At 47.7% G+C, this 19,338-nt stretch overlaps 1 protein-coding gene across 1 annotated transcript in view; it reads right to left on the bottom strand.

The window, feature by feature from the left end:
- Nucleotides 1–19,338, bottom strand: part of Trio (trio Rho guanine nucleotide exchange factor) — a 317,342-nt gene that overhangs the window by 180,240 nt on the left and 117,764 nt on the right. Inside the window, 4 exon segments of the mRNA XM_028868161.2 lie at nt 3,417–3,608; nt 7,260–7,382; nt 8,987–9,499; nt 11,523–11,715. Coding sequence (XP_028723994.2) covers nt 3,417–3,608; nt 7,260–7,382; nt 8,987–9,499; nt 11,523–11,715 — 1,021 coding nt within the window.

The raw sequence follows: 19,338 nt of genomic DNA, 5'->3' as shown, positions 1-19,338 counted from the left end.
CCGTCTACTACAAATTGACACTGACTCCTGACTATCCGTGGAGACCCGAGATGAGAGAACGGTGGTGACATCTATGGAAAACATAACATCTGTGAAGCATCATTCTCGGTGACTTACAGAGTCACTGGTGAGCTCACGGGACAAAGGTGGGGTGCTAAGCACTCATCGAGGCACGTAACCCTCACAGAGAAGCCGGCTTCCATCAGCAAGGCAGTTAGTGGGCCACGCATGTAAGCACTGTGTCCCCTAATCAGGTTTAAGTTCCTCGTGACAATCCTGGATGGGAGTCAAAGAGGGCATTGAGATGAAAACCTAACTCACGGTGTCCACTTTTCTGGTCCTCTCTGGATGTGCTGTAAGACAGCTTAAGCACAGAGGGAAGGCAGAGCCCATCTGCAGAGCCCACCTACCCGACTTAGCCTTATTCGCTGCAGTTTTCCCCGAGCTGTAAGAACACCGTGGCTGTTTCTGCTGTTTGGTAAGGGGAAGAACATAAGCAAACACTTGCAGAAGTCTCCTCTGCTCCTCCTGCACATGCCGGGTGTCTGGGCCCAGGACTCACCAAGGTCCAGAACACAGGCAGTGCCCGTTCTTCTCCAGCCCTTCCTAAGCTCGCTGTGCCTCCTCTGTAGCCAGTGCAGAGACCTGGGGCACTGTGACGCCCAGACAGGATCCCATGAATTTCCCTCCAGTAACACAGTCTTCCAGCTTATAAATTACAGTCATTCATTTCACCCAAACAAGAATACCTCGGGCTCTTTCAACTTTGCTGCGAGTTTGAAATGTTTATTAGTAGAACATGGGTGAAGAGATGTCCCCATAGCACGCATACGTTTAGATTATTTTTAAGTAAGTCAGAGCAGCGACTGATCTTCTGGGTTTATTCACAGTTCTGAATCCCTCCATACAGACTCTAGACTGTCTCCCATGACCGCAAGCCAGGTGCCCTGCTCCTTGCTGTGGAATATGATTTTAACTGTGCAAAGATGTGTTACATTTGTTTACGCTGCGTCTGTCTAACGATGTAAGGATGTATTACACTTGTTTGTGCTGCATTTGTTTCGCCTTGCCTGCCTAAGGCACCTGATTGGTCTAATAACAACCCGAACGGCCAACAGCTAGGCAGAAGAGGGATGGGTGAGGCTGGTGGGCGAGAGAATAAATCCTCTCATTTAAGAGGAGAAATCTGGGCTCCAGAGGAGAAAGAGGAAGATGAGAGGAAGAGAGAACAAGAGACAGGCCCGGGACGAGAAGCCAGGCAGCCATCAGCCAGCCAGACACAGAGACAGCAAGAAAGTAAGAAAAGGTAAAAAGCCCAGAGGCAAAAGGTAGATAAACAAAAACAGGTTAAAAGTTAAAAGAGCTAGCCAGAAATGAGCTTAAGCTAGGCCGAGCATTCAGAACTAATGGTAAGTCTCCATGTCATGACTTGGGAGCGGGGTAGTGGCCTCCAAGAAACAGCTTGGTACAGCTCCTAGTGTTCCTGTCGTCTCGTACGTTTCTGGGCCTCCCAGCCCCAACAGCAATTCATCACCTCTTGGCTTAGTGAGTTGCTACAGCCACACAGCACGACTCAAGATGAGGCAGGTAAGACATGCATCTGCCTTTCCCAGCAGTGATGTCAGGTGTTCAAGTGCATCTGCTCTGCACCCTAAGGAGCAGAGGTAGCCACAGGGTCATGGAGAGCATGCTAGCTCATGCTGAAGAAGAAGCCTGCTACTTTAAACCACGTTCCATGTGTGGGTTTGTTTATCCTTGGTCATACAAACGGTTAAGTGCTCAGTTAGTAAGACATCCCAACAGTGAAATCTGAAGGCCTCACTCATCGCTTTCATGTGATGCCATTAGGATTTTTTTCCTGTTTATCTTCCACTGGCTTCTTTCCTTGCTTCACACTTTAAAGGTTTCTAGGGTTGAGATCATTGCTAATTACTATCTTGTGCAACACAAGACTGCCTTGCTGAAACCCTGGGCAAGCCGGGGCCCTGCTTAGTTTTATTGACAACTTCTCTCATCCACAGAGACTGCTTTGAGAAGAAAAGAAACTTTGTCCTTCTCAGAACCAGCATGCAAATCCTTACTAGAGCAGTCTTCTCCCTTCAAAAGAGAGAAAGCTACACCAACACTGCACCTTCCTTTTAAATAAGTCACCACCCACCTCTGCCCCGACAGTCTCCACAGCGAAAGGTCCCTGCACAGTACGTCAGGGTCCTTCGCAAAGTTGTTTCATCGACGGCAAACCGCCGGCCCCAAAGCCATCCCCACTCGCCCTGGCTGGTGCGGCCTCCTTGGGGCTGCAGAAGGCCAAAAGGCTGGGCTAGTCTTTCGCCATCTTTGCAGCGGGGCACCAGTAAGCTTAGCAGTCCCGGACAAAGAAAGTGAACGGCAGGGTGCTGGTGTGGAGGGCCTCCTTGAAGTCCTCTTTCCCTGACAAGAAACACAAGGACACCCACTGCCACCTCCGCCAAGATGGGACACTGCCAATGGAGAGACTAGGCTTGAAGCCAGCTGTCCCTCTTAGAACCATCGTGGAAGGCTCAGCCAGCTGCAGAGATGCACAGCTGGCTGGGCTACCAAGAACTGGGCGCCCCTCCACAGCGCCCTGATGGCGAAGCTCGTGAGAGGCCTTCTACAGCCTGCGACATTCTGATGCAGAGAATAAAGGGTGATGGGGGTGGGGGGTACAGCAGAGAGGATGGGGTGAGAACAGCAGCCACCGCTCACTATTACAGGAGAAACTGTTAGTGAGAAACTCTGAAATCGGAAACTTCTGAGCTACGCAAAAACAACCTTTGAAAACAAGGATTTCAGAGCATCTGGGATGGTCCGCGTGAGGGTGTTTAACCATACAGTCTTGAGCAGAACCCTGACCCCTGACCCCTTTCCCACATACTTCAGGTCAGAGAGACACAACGTGTGTTATCACACACCAGACGCACACAGGGCACAGGCACAGTGGTGAAACAATCCTCCCAAGAAAGTTTGTGGGGATTTTCGTTATTTTACAAAGGGAAAGGGAAAAAACACCACCACCGTGAAAAACAAAAACAAAGTCGGGCATGGTGGACACCCCTGTAATAACCCCAGCATTGGCAGTATGGGAGCGGGGTCTCGCCAGCGTGAAGCAGGCTGTGTGGCACAGCAAGCCCCAGACCAGCCCGAACCACACACAGAGCCCCGTCTCAGATGCGAAATGAATAAGCAAGCAAACAAACGTAAAGAGCTGAAATGTGTGACTACCTAAGCGTGCACAGCGGCAGACAGACAGACAGCACGGATTTCACCTTGAGGCTGAGAGACGGCAGAGCTCAACAGTAAACCTTGTATGAAGACCCCTGAGAATCAGCTACACAAGACGACTAGAGGGAGACACGTCCCGGCTCCCGCCTTGTGGGCTGGGGTTTACAGGTACTGACCTTTTCCGCCTTCTGGTGAAAGATGGAGGACATGTCCAACAAGGTGCTGCGCTCGTCCAAGGCCGCCGCAAACGCCTTCCACTCCTGCTCCAACTGATTTGCAATCTGCTTGATCTGCTGAGAGGCGTAGTGGCCGGACTCCACCAAGCGATTGGCCACGGACATTATGCGGTTTATATTTACATACACGTTCTGCAGAGGAGGCAGAGGGAGAGGTTCACTGAAGGGTGCAGACAGGAGACTCCTTCCTAAGAAGCCCAGAGAGCCTTTGTGGTCAGCCTACTAACAGTTCCCTAGTTCTAAAAGCAGAATCACCTGGCATCCTATGTCAAGTACCTTACTCTCTGGATTTCCATACACCCTGAGTTGGATTCCAAATTCTCTTTTTAAAACTGTAATATTATCAATCAACTGCACTGAAAGGCATAATTGTTAGGCACAAAGCAACCAAACACACAAGGGGGTCCACACAAATATTCTATTACTCACTCCTTGGCTTCCAACCCTGGCACGGAGCCAGATGGCAGGGCCGCCCACAGATAATCCCAAAGAACTGAAGGAACCGGACTAGAACCTGGGGACTGACAAACAGATACTGAGCAACCAAAGGCTGTTAGTGTGAGGACAAGCTCTCCTTTCTGTACAAACCCAAGCCATCTTTTGTGCCAGCAGAAAACCTCCCTCAAGTGGGCCCTCTTTCTCCCAGGAGTGTGAACCAAGGTAGAGGAGGAACGATGCTGGGCTGAGATTAAGTAACGCTCTTCTGCTCTGTTGAGCTTGAGTCTATCAGTTGACAGAAAGCAATCAGCATACGGGACTTTTAAAACGAAAGCAAGCCTGCTTTTTCCTTTTTGCATGATCTTACATGGTTGTGGCTTTCTAAATTCCACTGTTTTCAGTTTATCGCCACAATCAAGGATGGGGGTGGGGACAGGACCCTGAGTGGAGGCCCACAATCAACAAATTCCAGATTAGTCATGCATTTTTATTTTCGTGACCTTGTCATGTTCTGGTCTGGCTTCTGCTATTCACTCTTCATTTAGTCTGCCCAACCCTTCTTGTGAGCCGCACTGCCAGCACGTCCTGTGGTGCAGCAGCCTCCTCCCTGACGCCGCCGCAGCCGGCCGCGGGTCACCCGAGTCCTAGCCCTAACCTCCAGCACTCTCTCTTTTCGTCTTTCCCTGCACCCTCTTCGGTGATCCTTCCTACCACCACACGGGCTGAGAGGCCAGACAAGTCCACCCCACATTCCTTCACAGAGGCTCACAGACCTTGCAGGTCCGAAGCAGCAGCAGAGGCAGAGGGTACTTCGGAGGCTGTGACAGCAGGTGAGAAGATGCTTCCTGGCTTGTGTGGGTATATTAACGCTTAACTAGCTTCCTTTAAATGAAAAGCAAGGTGCTAGGGGCTTGGGGTGTCTCCGGAAGACTCACACATTGAGCATTTGCTAAGCTTTGGCCCCAGCTGATGGCACTACCAGGAGATGGGCCTAGCTACAGGAAGTAGGTGTGCCTCTGCAGGGTCTATTGGGACCCCTGCTCCCTTCCATTTGTCTGCTTCCTGGTTCCCTGGAGGCAACCCTGATTCTCACACACTTCCTGCCTTAGAATTGCCAGCATCAGAAATAAGAGCCAAGCGAGTGTGGGCTGAAAGCTCTGAAACTGAGGCTTGTATCGTTCTGCTCTGGCTGTGGGTGTCAGATACTCTGTCACATGGGGAAACTGAGGCTTGTATCTGCTCTGGCTGTGGGTCTCACATACTCTGTCACATGGGGAAACTGAGGCTTGTATCGTCTCTGCTCTGGCTGTGGGTCTCACATACTCTGTCTCCATGGGAAGAGACTCAGAAGTGACACTTTCCATTTCCATCTACATTCCCCCTCCTGTCCCTTATCTCTCTCTCTTATCTCCTAAAATGGCTGGATTTGTGTGGCGGCCCAAATTACTCAGGGTCCAAGAATCTGAGCTTGCTTTACCCAGAAGTGCTGCATAAGGGGATGATTTGACCAGGAGGTGGTTACCAGGTGTTTGGAAGGGTCTGCAGTTGGCTGTATCTAGCAAGAGGGAGGTCTTTGCCTCACCCCTGGGCCTTGTTATAAAAGGTCCTTTTGAATAAGGTTCTGGGCTGTTGGGTATTGACCCAGGTCCTCCCAAAGCCATCCTGTGTTTCTGTCTCCTACCATTCTAACTGACATTTTCTTATTCCTCTCTCCTCAAAAGTACCCTGGAAAAAGTGGGGGAAGGTCCTGCACAGATTTGTTAATGCTGTTTTCTCTGAATCCTTAAGATGTCTGTCAGGAGAGTACATGCCGAGGCTCTTGGTTAGAACTGTTAGAATGAGAGAAGAGCAGGCCACTGAAATAGTCCTCCTGGGGGACCACAGACGGTGATCATCCACAGACTCGATTCCATAGTCATCACTTTCATGTCCACTGAAACAGTCCTCCTGGGGAACCACGGATGGAGATCCATTACAGAGTCCTTCATCATTTTCCTGTCCACTGAAATGGTCCTCCTGGGGACCACAGATGGAGATCATCCACAGACTCGATTCAATAGTCCTTCATCATTTTCCTGTCCACTGAAATGGTCCTCCTGGGAGACCACAGATGGAGATCATCCACAGACTCGATTCAATAGTCCATCAGTTTCCTGTCCACTGAAATGGTCCTCCTGGGGAACCACAGACAGTGATCATCCACAGACTCGATTCCATAGTCATCACTTTCATGTCACTGAAACAGTCTCCTGGGAACCACGGATGAGATCATTACAGAGTCCTTCATCATTTTCTGTCCACTGAAATGTCCCCTGGGACCACAGATGGAGATCATCCACAGACTCGATTCAATAGTCCTTCATCATTTTCCTGTCCACTGAAGTGGTCCTCCTGGGGGACCATGGATGGAGATCATCCACAGACTCGATTCAACAGTCCATCATTTTCATTTCCTGAGCAGACTATACCAGTCTTTGTGTTTCTCATTCCTCACGACTCCATCATTTTTCAGCACAACCAGGGCATGGTGATCCACACAGGCCCACAGAGCCTGTACTATCTGGCCATGAGCCATCCCTACTACAAGTACTCAGGCCTTGACTTTATCCTCAAGCTTGTATGTTATGCTTGACTGAGCATCATTCTTGGTATTCCCTAATAGGGTTCCTTTAGAGACTGACGACTTATGTACTTGTATTTAGTCTTTCACTCTTTAAGGTTCCTCAAAACACTGCAGGCGGTAGCGGTAAGGACTGAAAGCCAGTGGGCCTCGTCCGGCATGCATGATGGCTGATGACAAGTGGGGGTGTCAGAATGAGGGACAGACACGAAAGGTCCAGAAAGCTCCCAAACTGCTGTCCACAGCACAATACAGTAATCATATCCTAACTGAAGTTTAATTGAGAAAAGTAACACAAATGTACTGTAGAAAATAAGAAAAAACGCTTACATCTAAAGAAAGATAGGAAATGAGGTGGGAAGGAGGGAAGAGACATCACGCATACTTTTAGGAGTTCCTTACCTACTTTAATTAGATAACATTAAAGGTGTTAATTATGATTTCTTGGGCACTAACTACATCTTGAAAGCCATGCTAAAGTGTTTTATATATACAAAGTAAATAACACAATATATCAAAGAAAGACAATGTACTCACTTCATAGATTAGGCAACTCAGGGTCAAAGAGGTCAAACAGATTGTCCAAAGTCATATAAGAAATAAAAATGACAATTATCACCTCTACACCAACTGTCACTCTGAAGGCCCCACACAGCCTGTGTGAGGTGTGAGTCCTCCAGCCACTAACTGGCTCCCATTTTCCACAGGTTCTGACAACAGCTTACCATACAGTTCATAGCAAAATGATTGTGCTGCGTCTGAAGCTCCATTGCATGAGGGTGGCTGGTCCCAATCTCCGTGTAGCTGTTTAGAAACAGGCCTTTGTTGTGTGTGATCCAGTCAAACATCTACCAGAAGAAAAAAGACAACTTGGAGTCACTGCAGAAAGAGAAAGGGCTACGGGGGTGGGGGGTGGGGGTGGAGGGCTTGCTTCTCTGAGATCTCCCTGAGCTTGCAGGAGTTTAAGCTCTGAGAGCAAGCAAGAGCTTCTTAGGCAGCAGATCCCAGGAAAGTCATGTCTCATGGGGAGGAACTCGGCCGGCTCCCTCAACCCAAGAGAAACTCCTGTCTTCTGTGCTCAGGCCCCTTCTTCTAGAAATCAGCCTGGGTGTCATTCATGCTGCTCTCTCTGAAGACACAGGCTGGAACCAGGGTGTTGGGGTTTCTCTGCATTCGGATCTGTGCAGCTTACTAACAGCTGAAATAGTACACTCTCTCATGCAAGACAGACAAGGAAACCTGACAACATTAACCGAAATATTTCCAAGGACTTGAGAGTTTTAAGACTAGGTGTCATGTAAGCCAGTGATACAGACTGTCACCCAGTATCTAAAAGTCCTTTTAGCATCCTGGATCAAAAACTTCTAATGTAGTTTGCTGTGGGATGATCTGTATGTCAAATGCTCTGATTGGTCAATAAATAAAACACTGATTGGATAGTGGCTAGGCAGGAAGTATAGATGGGACTAACAGAGAAGAGAAAAGAAAGAACAGGAAGGTGGAAGGAGTCACTGCCAGGTGCCGCCATGACAAGAAGCATGTGAAGATGCCGGTAAGCCACGAGCCATGTGGCAAGGTATAGATTTATGGAAATGGATTAATTTAAGACATAAGAACAGTTAGCAAGAAGCCTGCCATGGCCATACAGTTTGTAAGCAATATAAGTCTCTGTGTTTACTTGGCCGGGTCTGAGCAGCTTTGGGACTGGCAGGTGATAGAGATTTGTCCTGACTGTGGGCAAGGCAGGAAAACTCTAGCTATAGTAGTTTTTTACTTTACAGTATGTTTACCAGCCCATGGAGAAACCAAACTCAATAACCGCAAGTTAAGAGTGACTGCTTCACCGAGTCCATGGCCTGCAAACCACTCCTGTTTGCAAGTGTCCTTTTCTTTCACATTGCAAAGAACACATTATGGGGTAATGAAGCAGCATTCACTGTGACCAGTTGGGGTCTCTAGCACACAAGAATGGAACATGAGAACATCGAACATTATTGCCCGCATCACCTAGTAACTCATCTTTAATGGCATCACTCACCTTTTGTTATAAAGGACACGGTATAGGTCTGAATAGGGTTTGCTGGCTTTGTTGGAGAAGAGGGCAGCTATCAGAAAATCTATACATAATCACTGCTTTTAAGAACACAATCATGCAATGTGTCCTTTTTAAAAAAAATCATTCTCGCTTGCTTTTCAGGCACTTCTTATCAAACCATCGGCAGTTTCCGCTCAGATTTTCTAAAATAGCACTGTATTTCACAGTGAATAAAAGTGGACTTAAGGATGGCCTCCAAATGGCCTTTGCTAAGGGATGAACACTGGAACTACAGACCTATCCCTTTCCTCCTCCTCCTCCTCTGTTTCCTCACGTTACCACATCAGCCTTAGCTGGGAGACCCCGTGACCCAGCAGCTCCCCTCTGTCAGGCTGGCATGCCCCTCCCAGCTTTTACCTTCTCAGCATCCTGTTCAAACAGCCGCAGCTGGAAGCACTGGTCCAGCTTCAGCTTCCGCACGTGCCACATCTGATGCAGATGCTGCCGGGTGGAGTGCAGCCTGTCCAGCATGGTGGACACCTTGGGCAAGAGGTTCTGCAGGTCCGCATTGCCCGAGCCCGAGTTCTTTTTGGGAAAACTGTCACTGCTCTGAATCCGCTGAAGCAGCTTCTGCCCTTCTAAGTCCAGGTCCTCTATGGGAGCCTTAATCACCTTCTTCTTCAGCTGCGAGTGCTCCTCGATCATGTTCCTAGCCCCCTCTAGGTCCTGAGGCAACTCCTTCTTTGCAAGGATGTCCTGAAGTTCTTCGAGCCGGGACAGCATATGGGCTGCATTGCTAATGTAGTCCTCGAAAGCTACTCTGATTTCAATCCATTCTTCGTGGTTGTATTCCAGGCAGCCATCGAACTCGGGAGTTAGCTGGGAAGGATCAACTACTTTGGTAAGGCCTTCTAAAGAGACCATATTTGTCTTAAGGGAAAAAAAATTATGTATGAGAAGCTGAGCCAATTTCATGTGGTCATATCATCCTGTAACTTACAGTGGTCACACACAGGTTTTCAAAGTTAAAAAGCAACCTGCTCGTGGAAAACCCAGCCTACGTCTGGTTCTGCCTCCCCAGAACAAATACAGAGGTGAGGGGCACCATCAGCATGATGGAAAACTCTATGAAAGGGACACTCTAGTGGGAATGCCTAGCAGCATAGAATTGTGAGTTTCACAAGCCCAAATCAACCAGATTCCACTTAAGAATGAGAAGAAACTAAATCTTAAGTTCAATAAGACCTCAGGCTTCACAAGAGAGCTGGTGAAAGTGATGTCACAGAGTAAAGACACGGGGAATACTGTCTTCCCTGTGATAGCCTGCTACAGTCAGTCCTGTGCAGTCCAAATGCTGTACACGGTCTGCCCTGCAACCCAGTTTAACACCAATGAAACTTGCGTTTATTTCAGTCTAGTCAAGAACTCTCCACTTTACCTGATGTATCGGAAGGGGAAGCAGACTGATACTGATAAGATTCCTCAAGAAAAACATGAGGTTGAGGTGATAAGACGCAAAGGAGAAGGAGCTGGCCTAGAACTGAAGGATAAACAGTCTGGCTAACCCACCCGTCACCAGCCAGAAACCGAGAACTGACAACTCTGTGCTGCCTGGTATAAGAAACAGCACAAGGCAACCAGGCTGGAGAGAGCGGGTCAAGCCTGAGCTGCCTTTAGCCTGCAGTGGTACCGGACGGAGGCTCACGCCTATCATCTGCTGGACCATCACTAACCTCCATGCAGGCAGCCACACAGAGAGGCTGGTGACCATGCAGAGACAACCAGGTCAGGAAGAAAACAGGCAGGCACCTTCAGGAGCCCAGAGTAAGAGACTAGTAACTATGAGTGCAAACTACTACTTTTTACTTAGAACATGTATAATTAAAATACAACACACTTTGAATTTTCCACTAAGCAAATACCTAAGACTTAATAAATTGTCTTTCAAAATTGCTACTTACTATAAACGAGGATGAAAGTGTACTTTATACTTCACTTAAACCACTTCAAAGTCGTTTCAAATTTAAATTAAAATCAAATTCCAGTTCCAGATAGGAAAATCAGCACAATGGAAAGACATTTTAAAATCCAGTAGTGCACAAGGAGATACTTTACAAAGTGCAGCAACTGATAGCTCTTCACTATGTAGCAGTGTTTACCTTAAAACATGATTCTTGTACACTGAAACCTAATACAGACATGGCAGAAACAGCATGTTCTTCCACCAGGAACGGTCGGTTATAAGTTATTACAAGAAACCATTCCAGCCCTGTTACAGAAGAGAACCCGAGCCAAGCTTCAAGCCACCTGGAATACTCTCCTCCTGTAATCATCACATTACACTGACCACATCAAAAGCCTTGTCAGAACTGCAGCGCCTAAGGAGTGGAGGCTCGCAGTGGGAAAGAAAATAAATCAGCAGGCTTTGGTTTACTTTGTATAACCACCTGACAGCCATCGTCCAGGCCTAGCTGAATGCAGAACTGTACAATTCCAAAAAGACGACCTCCACTTGGACAAACGAAAGACTCCACATGTAAAGTGGCCAGCGATTCTCCCCACTATCAATGAAGGGATAAACCCAATCCCTCTGCTGGTCCCTCATCTCCAGGATGAAGTGACCACCACACATCCTCAGCCACACAGCCCTGTGCTGACAGGGGCAGCTATTTAAGTGAGGTGCCAGGAACAGGCTCCTTCCAGAGGCCCCACACCCTAATCCCAGAGGATGGAAATATGAACCCCTGTGTCAAAAGCTACCACACTGGATAAGGAACAAAGTCTTTGACTTAATGCAATAATTAATTCTACTTAGTATATGTATATAAGACATCTAGGTCCTGCTCAATAAGTCACAGCTGTAAAGACCTGTCATCAGCCCATCATGGTGAGGATATATCAGCTTATTAACCACGCCTTTGAGTTTAAGATCTGGCTACCCAGAGAATGTTACCTCAAATTCGAATTTAGAACTGCCAAAATTCGTCCTCTGTTTCTGCCAGAAGTTGTCAGGCTTGATTATCAGAGCGATGTGGATACAGCAAGGGAAGGATTCCTGCAAGATCTTCAGCAGTGGCTTGATGGAGTCCCACTTGGAGCCACGCATGTCCACAATCACTGTAAAACCTCGTTTGCAGACCTCTTCACTACAGAGGAAGAAAGAGGCTGAGGAGTTAGAGAGATGGCTCAGTTGGTAAGAACACTTGCTGCACAAGTATGTATGAGGACCAGAGTTCAAATCCCCAGCATCCACATTAAAAAATTGGGTGTGTTAAGATGAAGAGCATTGGCTGTTCCTCCAGAGGACCAAAGTTCCTTTTCCAGCACTCACATGTTAGTTCATAGCCATATCTACCTCCAGTCCCAGGTTATCTGAGGCCCTCTACTGGCCTTCATGGTTACTGCATGGCGTGTGTGTGTGTGTGTATGTGTGTGTGTGTGTGTGTGTGTGTGTGTGTGTGTGTGTGTGTCCTCTACTGCTTCATGGTTACTGCATGTGTGTGTGTGTGTGTGTGTGTGTGTGTGTGTGTGTCCTCTACTGGCCTTCATGGTTACTGCATGGTGTGTGTGTGTGTGTGTGTGTGTGTGTGTGTGTGTGTGTCCCTCTACTGGCCTTCATGGTTACTGCATGGTGTGTGTGTGTGTGTGTGTGTGTGTGTGTGTGTGTGTGTGTGTGTGTGTGTGTAGGCAGTACACAGATAAGACAGGCAGGCAAAACACTTAAACAAAGAAAGAAAGTGGGAAATGGTGTGGCCATGCATGCCTGTAACCCCATCACTGTGGAGGATGGAAACAGCAGCATCCTGGGGCTTGCTGGCTGCCAGCCTAGCTCCAGCTTCAGAGACACTTCAGGGTAAGGTCAGAAACATTAGAGCAGGACATCTAATTCTCTCCTCTGACCTTCCAAGACCACACACACACACACACACACACACACACACACACACACACACACACACCACAGATGCAGCTCCTACGGCTTGGATGTTAGAGAAAGCTCCCTGGGGAAGTATCCACATGAAGTACCCACCTCAAGAACCAGAGTGTATTGCCCTTTTACCTGGGCAGCTCAACAATGCCTGCCCCCCTCCCTCGGTCAGAGAGCAGAACCAGACCACAAAGGAAAGATTCAAACAGGGTTCGGCTTCAAAAGCCTTTAAGATTTTAACTCTTCAGCGATATGGTGTTGCATTCAGTCAAAAGCAACCACTTATTTCACTGGCCTTTTGTGTTAACTGATGAGACATACTAGTTTAGTAACTTCGACAGACGAAGGCCCCTGGGCAGCACCACGGGCTTATAAACTCACAGTGTGGCATGGAGGGCCCAGGTTAGGGACAGCAGCTACTTCAGAATTCCTAAGACCACAAGCAAAATCAACAACCCACTGGCCTGGGTGGCAATGCTGGGAGCGTTGCAAAGTCCGGCTGTGGTCTCCTTGCTCTAACTCTGTCCCACTAAGGGGGTTGGTGACATCATTTTGGCAAGCTCTGGGAGGAAAATCTAGGTTTGTGCGTGCACTACTTCTGCTTGCAGAGATGGTATGAATGTGGTAGTGGGTAACGATGCTAGCTCCTGGCACAAATCAAGACTGTGTTAGGAGCACCATGTTCTTCCTCTCTGGGCTCCTGGCAGTTAAACAAAATGGTCAGCTGCAGCCAGACATGGTCTTAAGTACCTGCAGCTCCGGCACAAGGATGCTGAGGAAGGAGGTCACTGGAGCCAAGCGTGAGACTGGCAGAGGCAGCAAGCAGGACCCACCTCAGAGCTGGGCAGTGGTGGCACAAGCCTTTGAACTCCGCATTCAGAGGCAGAGGCAGGCGGATCTCTGTGAGTTTGAGGCCAGCCTGGGCTACAGAGGTAGTTCTAGGACAGCTAGGGCTGTTACACAGAGAAACCCTGTCTCAAAAAAACAAAACAAAACAAAATAAAAGAGAGACCCATCTCAGAAAGAAAGGGGGCAGTTGCTAATTTCATTAAATCTCAACACTGGAGAAGATAGAAACTCTGTATGATGTACAGCTGCAATAAATATTAAATATATGTGGAGGGCCAGGGCCGTATCTCAGTGGGTAGGGTGTCTGTCTCAAAGGAAGGAAGTCCTGGGTTCAATTGCCAGACTGAATAAAGTAGATGTGGGGGTACACATCTGTATTCTCCACACCTCGGAGGTGGAGGCAGGAAGACAAGTTCAAAGCCATCCTCAACTATATATTGCATCTCTGGGATAGCCTGGGCTGCATGAGACTTGGTCTCAAAAACAAAAACAAAACCAGTAAAACAAAAATGAGAGTCAATACCCTTAAAGAAGAAGAAAAGCAGTTTCTTGCTATGTTGTAATATCAAGAGTATAAAAATTCGGTGCTGGCTTCCAAATGACCGCAGAGCTAAGACACCACTATAACCCATCATTACAAGGGGGACTCCAATGGTCCACTCTGGGTGGATGACAGCCACAGACTACAGCCAGGTAAAGACTGGCCGACAGGTCTGGGAAACATACCTGAGACCTGATGGACTCTCAGTGAGGCTGTGAGGGAGGTCTGCACCTAACATAAATACTCTACCTTTAAGATTTCTGCCTTGTGCAATCACCTTCCAAAACTTTCAACTGAAAGTCCAGAAGATTGTTATTGCTAGATATTGCTAAAACGCGAAGAAAGCAAATGTCAATTACAGCTAACTTCATTTTCTCTTGCATAGGCGTGGCTCCCCCTCCCTCTGCCATACCCCCTCCAGTGCCTCCAGGCACCTCACTTCCTTCCTGGTGCTGCTTCCTACCATACAGTAACTAGTTGTCAAAGTTTCACAAATGCAAAGTTCAACAGGACACCCACATGGTTCTAGAAGGTGTGTCACCTAAATATGCCAGAAGTGTCTGTTGTGGAACTCAAAGGAGCCCTGGTTTGCAGACACAAGAGCGCAGTGGTGAAAGCCCAGGAGAGGAAACAGATGGCCCAACAGCCTTGCTTATCACCTGTCCTAATTAGCTTTAGCTGTCTATCTGCCATAGCCTACGGTCATCTGAGGAGGCTCAATTGAGGATTTCCCAGCTCCGACTGGCCCAAAGGCATGTCTGTGAGGACCTTTCTTGATTGTGTGGAAGGGCCCAGCACTCTGTGGGAGGGTGAGTCTGAGCTGTATTCTAAAGCTGGATGAGCATGACCCAGAGAGCAAGCCAGCGAGCATTCCTCCATGGTTCCTGCTCCAGGCCTCTGCCTTGAGTCCTGACTGCCAATGCTGGATTATGACCAGGAAGTGTAAGCCAAAGAAAACTTTTTCCTTCTCAAGTTGCTTGTGGTCAGGGTGTTCTACCACAGTGACAGAAAGGAAGCTACAATCCAACCCAAACGTTAATGAAGTTTTAAAATGCTATGAATAACCCGTTAGTACCCTGTGCTGGTTAACCTTGTCCACTTAACTGAACTAATGGGATTGTAGAGTATACCTTTTGCAGTATCTGATAGGATTTCCAGACGGGAACATGATCGTTCTGCCCTAATGGACAGATTCATCCCTTGATGAATTCATCATGACGATATTATTCCAAGAAGCAGGTTACTAACACAATCCTTGCTGTATCTTGCCCTGGCCCTTTCCTGTGTCCCCTCTCCCCTCCTGCCACTATGATGTGAAATGCTCTGCTCCGGCAGCCCTCTCCACTGTGACAGACTGACACCAGTTGAAACCATGAGTTAAAATCAATCCTGGGGCTTAAGAGATGGCTCAGTGGTCAAGAGCACATACTGCTCATGCAGTGGGGGCCCAGGTTCAGTTCCCAGCACCCACAGCCAACAACTCACTACCATCTTAACTCCAGCTCCAGGGACCCACTACCTTGAGTCTCTATAGGCACCTGCTCTTGCTTGCACACCCCATAATACAGATAATCAAACAAACAAACAAACACCTCTAAAAAAATCATCTCCTGTTGGGTATTTGGCTACAGCATTAAGGAAGTAACCAATACACTCCCCGTATACATATCAGCTGATGGTGGCTGAAAGGTGGCCCAACTCGCACACTATTGCTCTCACTGCTCCCCATCCCAGGCAGGGCCAGGGCCACAGCGCTGCTAATATCACAGGTACAGGCATCAGCTGTTTCCTGGCTCCACTCCTCAGTCTAATGCCCCAGCTCACGGACATTAAGCATCCTGGGGTCTCCATGGGTTCTAACTGGGCTTGTGATCCTCCAAGGTTCCGTGTATAGAAAATGTAAAGATCCAGATGGAGCTAGGGTAGCCATGGACCAAGAGGAGGCATGCCTAGCTGCTGAATCTCAAAAGAAGCATATACCCTGCTGCAGCAGCCCACTCCAGGACCACAGAAAACAGCAGCCATCTATCTTGTTTGTTTTACCACAGGCTGTTTGGTAGACTACATTTCATCTATCACTCTTCACTAAACCACGATATTATTAAAATTACCTTCCAACCTGCCTTTCTCCTAGCATGGTCCTAGGCAGTATACACGTAAACTGTAAAGCCCCTCTACTTGAAAGGGGCTTAAAAGAGATCCTTTATAACCCCAGGCTTAACAGCAGGCACAAGCGGAGAACAAACTAGAAGGTACTATGCTTGGCTGGCATGGCTTACAGAAGGATTAACTCTTCCGATTCCGCCACCATTAAACTGTCCCCACCCAGTGGCCTCTGTGAGTGGCAATCACAGAACTTGAACTGAGCTGGGCACAAAGAGTCTTTTGTGGTGTGATTTTTTTTTCTCGTTCAAATCCATGTATCCCAGGGAAAGCAGTGACTTGCAAACACCCTCAGTCTACCTGCTGTACACCATGATCAAAGGGACACATGCAGCTTGGCCTCCTGGGCCGTCTCCTGAAGACAGGAACTGATCTTGGGAAAATGTGACTTTAACTAGTTCGTCTAGCAGTTTTACCTAAGAGACTCATATCATCTATAAAACAAAAAACTTACATAAAACTTAGGCCCCTTCTGACATGGGTCTTTGAAAAAAAGCAAGCCCAGTTTCCTGAGTTCTGAGATGAAGAAAGCCTTCCTGAGTGTTCTCAAATCAGTGCGTTAACGGTCTTCACACTGCTTGTGAGCAACTAGAGTCAGGGAGTCAGGAGAGCTCATCAGTTTAGCTTCTGGAAAACGTCCTAAATGAGGTCAACCACTCTAGAACTTAGGAGCACAGGATAAAGTTCAAGTAGCAATAGCAAACGCCACAGAGAAGGCTATTTTCACACCTGTAGGACCCGGGATGCCATGCAGACTTCCGCTGCCGGTGCTCCTCCAGGCATGGGGGGAAAAGCTACCTCAAACTGGTCCTGTGGGCCCACCCTGGGGTGGTTCCAAACTCTTGGCTTTCTCTCCTTTTCCACTTCTGTGTCTGTATGTGCATGTTGTATGCATGTGGTCGCTGCATGTACACGTATGTGTATGTGGAGGGCCAAGGTTGATCCAGGAACCATCCTGGATCTCACTTCTTTCCTTACTCATTGAGGCAGGGTTTCCCAATCAAACCCAGAGTTCACTGATACAGCTAGTCTCACTAGTCAGCTTGCTCTGCGACTCCCCAGCTCAGCCTTCCAAGGCTGGAATCACACCTAACTGACACTGGTGCATGCTGGGAGTACAAATTTTGGTTGTCACACTTGCATGGCAAGTCTCTAACTGTTGATGTTTTTTAAGGGGATAGCAGCGGTAACCCAAACACCACAGGAGCACAGGTCACATTCACGTTCACTGGTAGGACTTGCGGCCAAAAACTGCAGTCTAGTTTACCTAGACTACCATGACGAAGGGGAAACAGAGGAGCGAGTATGGAGGGAAGAAATTCTTGCACTATTTCTGAGACAGCTACTACATACCAAGCCCTGTGAGAGGTGCACATGAACAACCTTATTCAACACTCACAGTGACCGAAGATAGACTGGTTATCACCACCTTTCACATATCAGCAAGCCAACAGCAGTCACCAAGGAATGGTCCCAGGTCATCAGCCTAGGCCTCCATCAGCACACTTCACATACAGCCATGAGCCCTACCTATACTACCTGGCCAAGAGCTAAGCCGAGGGTTATCTTCGAATCTCAGAAGAGTATTGCTGGAATGGACAGAGGTCACAAAGGCCCTCAGAACCTAGACAAAGGGAAAGCCAGGTTTGTACCTCTCACAACCGTTCACAAATGATCACGCAAATTGTATTACAAGCAAACCTTTAGGCCCAAGAAAATGGCCACACTATTAATTTGCTGATGACATTTATTGATCCTACTATTTATCTATAAAGAGACAGACGTCTGTACTGGAGTGCTCCCGGGAGGCATTGAGCTTGAAGGACTTCAGAGGAGAGGGGACTCCGACTGTAAGCACCTCTCTCCAACAGGACCACCACAGAGCTTTCTCCATCATCGCTTGGCAAATACATCCGTTACTTGTTAATTTACTCTCTAAACAGAGCCAAACAAAATGCTATTTCTTGTCACTTGGGATTGTAACTACAAAAGGAATCAAGGTAATGAAATGAAGTGACTGCATTCAGTACATGAAGCATCATCAAACATACTCAAGTGTTTCTAAGAGAAACTGCATGATGTTTGGGGTGTTATAAAATACTCCAGGGGGAAATTATGAAGAAAAACAAGATTGGTAAAATCTGATAAATGGTGAAACTCAGTTATAAGTGCATGGGTGTTCATCGCACTGTTCTACTTCTGTATGTATGCTCATAATCTTACACACACACACACACACACACACACACACACACACACACTGTTTGAAGGGTCTGTCACCCAGATGAGCCACAATGTACATGAACTGGTTGTACAATAATATCAATGAAAAGTAAACCTTTTCCACTTACACCAATGCAGACTTTGTAACCAGATACCCAATTATGAGTCGTGTGTACTTTTTCAACTGCTCAATTTTTTCTGAGTCACCTGAACTGAATATCAAATTCAATTTCGGGTACCAGGCATGGAACCCATGACCCTGCACATGCTAAGCATGTGCTGCAGCCTTGTGAGACGGCCACAGCCCACCCTTGCAGGCTCTGTTACCTGGTCACCGCAGACATACAGTGACTGTATTCCAATGAATATTGTAATGGAAAAGTCAGGAATATCCTCAGCAGGTTGTACCGTCAAGGGCAAAGCTGACTTTTGCTGTCTACTGCAAGGCTTGGTATCAGCGGGCACAACTACCTACCTGGCATCGATCTAAGCAGGGAAGGATAGTCCCACATCACAGATTTTGGTCTATTCTAGGACTTCAACTTAAAAATTTTTTTTCTTAACTTTTTTTACCATTTAGTTGTACGTGTAGGTGTGTGATCATGGAGACCAGAAGACAACTGTATAAAGTTCCCTCCTTCCACTATGTAAGTATTAGGAGTTCAAGTCAGGCTGTTCGGCTTGATGACAAATCAGCTCTACCTGCAGGGCTCCGTTTACCTCAAACCCACGGCACTGACATCAACGGCAGTAGTCACTTTTCTCAAACCTAACGGAAAGCACCTGAAGCAAGGAGAATTCTTATCCTGGCTGACCGCAGCAGGATCGAGAAAGAGGCCGGGTGCACTGGGGCCACCGGGGAGCTGAGAGGGATGAGTGCTGACATGGAGCTGTCTTTCTCTGTGGTCTCTCTGCCAGGGGCCGTCTTCCTTTCTTACCCTGACACTGTCTCCCCGTCTTCCTCAGCTAACTGCACGTTTTCACTTCTTGCTCCTCTTCTTCCTCACCAAGAAATGAATGGACTCAGGAAGCGGTGGCCACGTCACATCCCGGAGGTTACACTGT

Source organism: Peromyscus leucopus, chromosome 11 (assembly GCF_004664715.2).
Source record: "Peromyscus leucopus breed LL Stock chromosome 11, UCI_PerLeu_2.1, whole genome shotgun sequence".
Taxonomy (NCBI): domain Eukaryota; kingdom Metazoa; phylum Chordata; class Mammalia; order Rodentia; family Cricetidae; genus Peromyscus; species Peromyscus leucopus.
The sequence above is the reverse complement of the archived record's forward strand: the minus strand, read 5'-3'. Positions and strand labels throughout refer to the sequence as shown.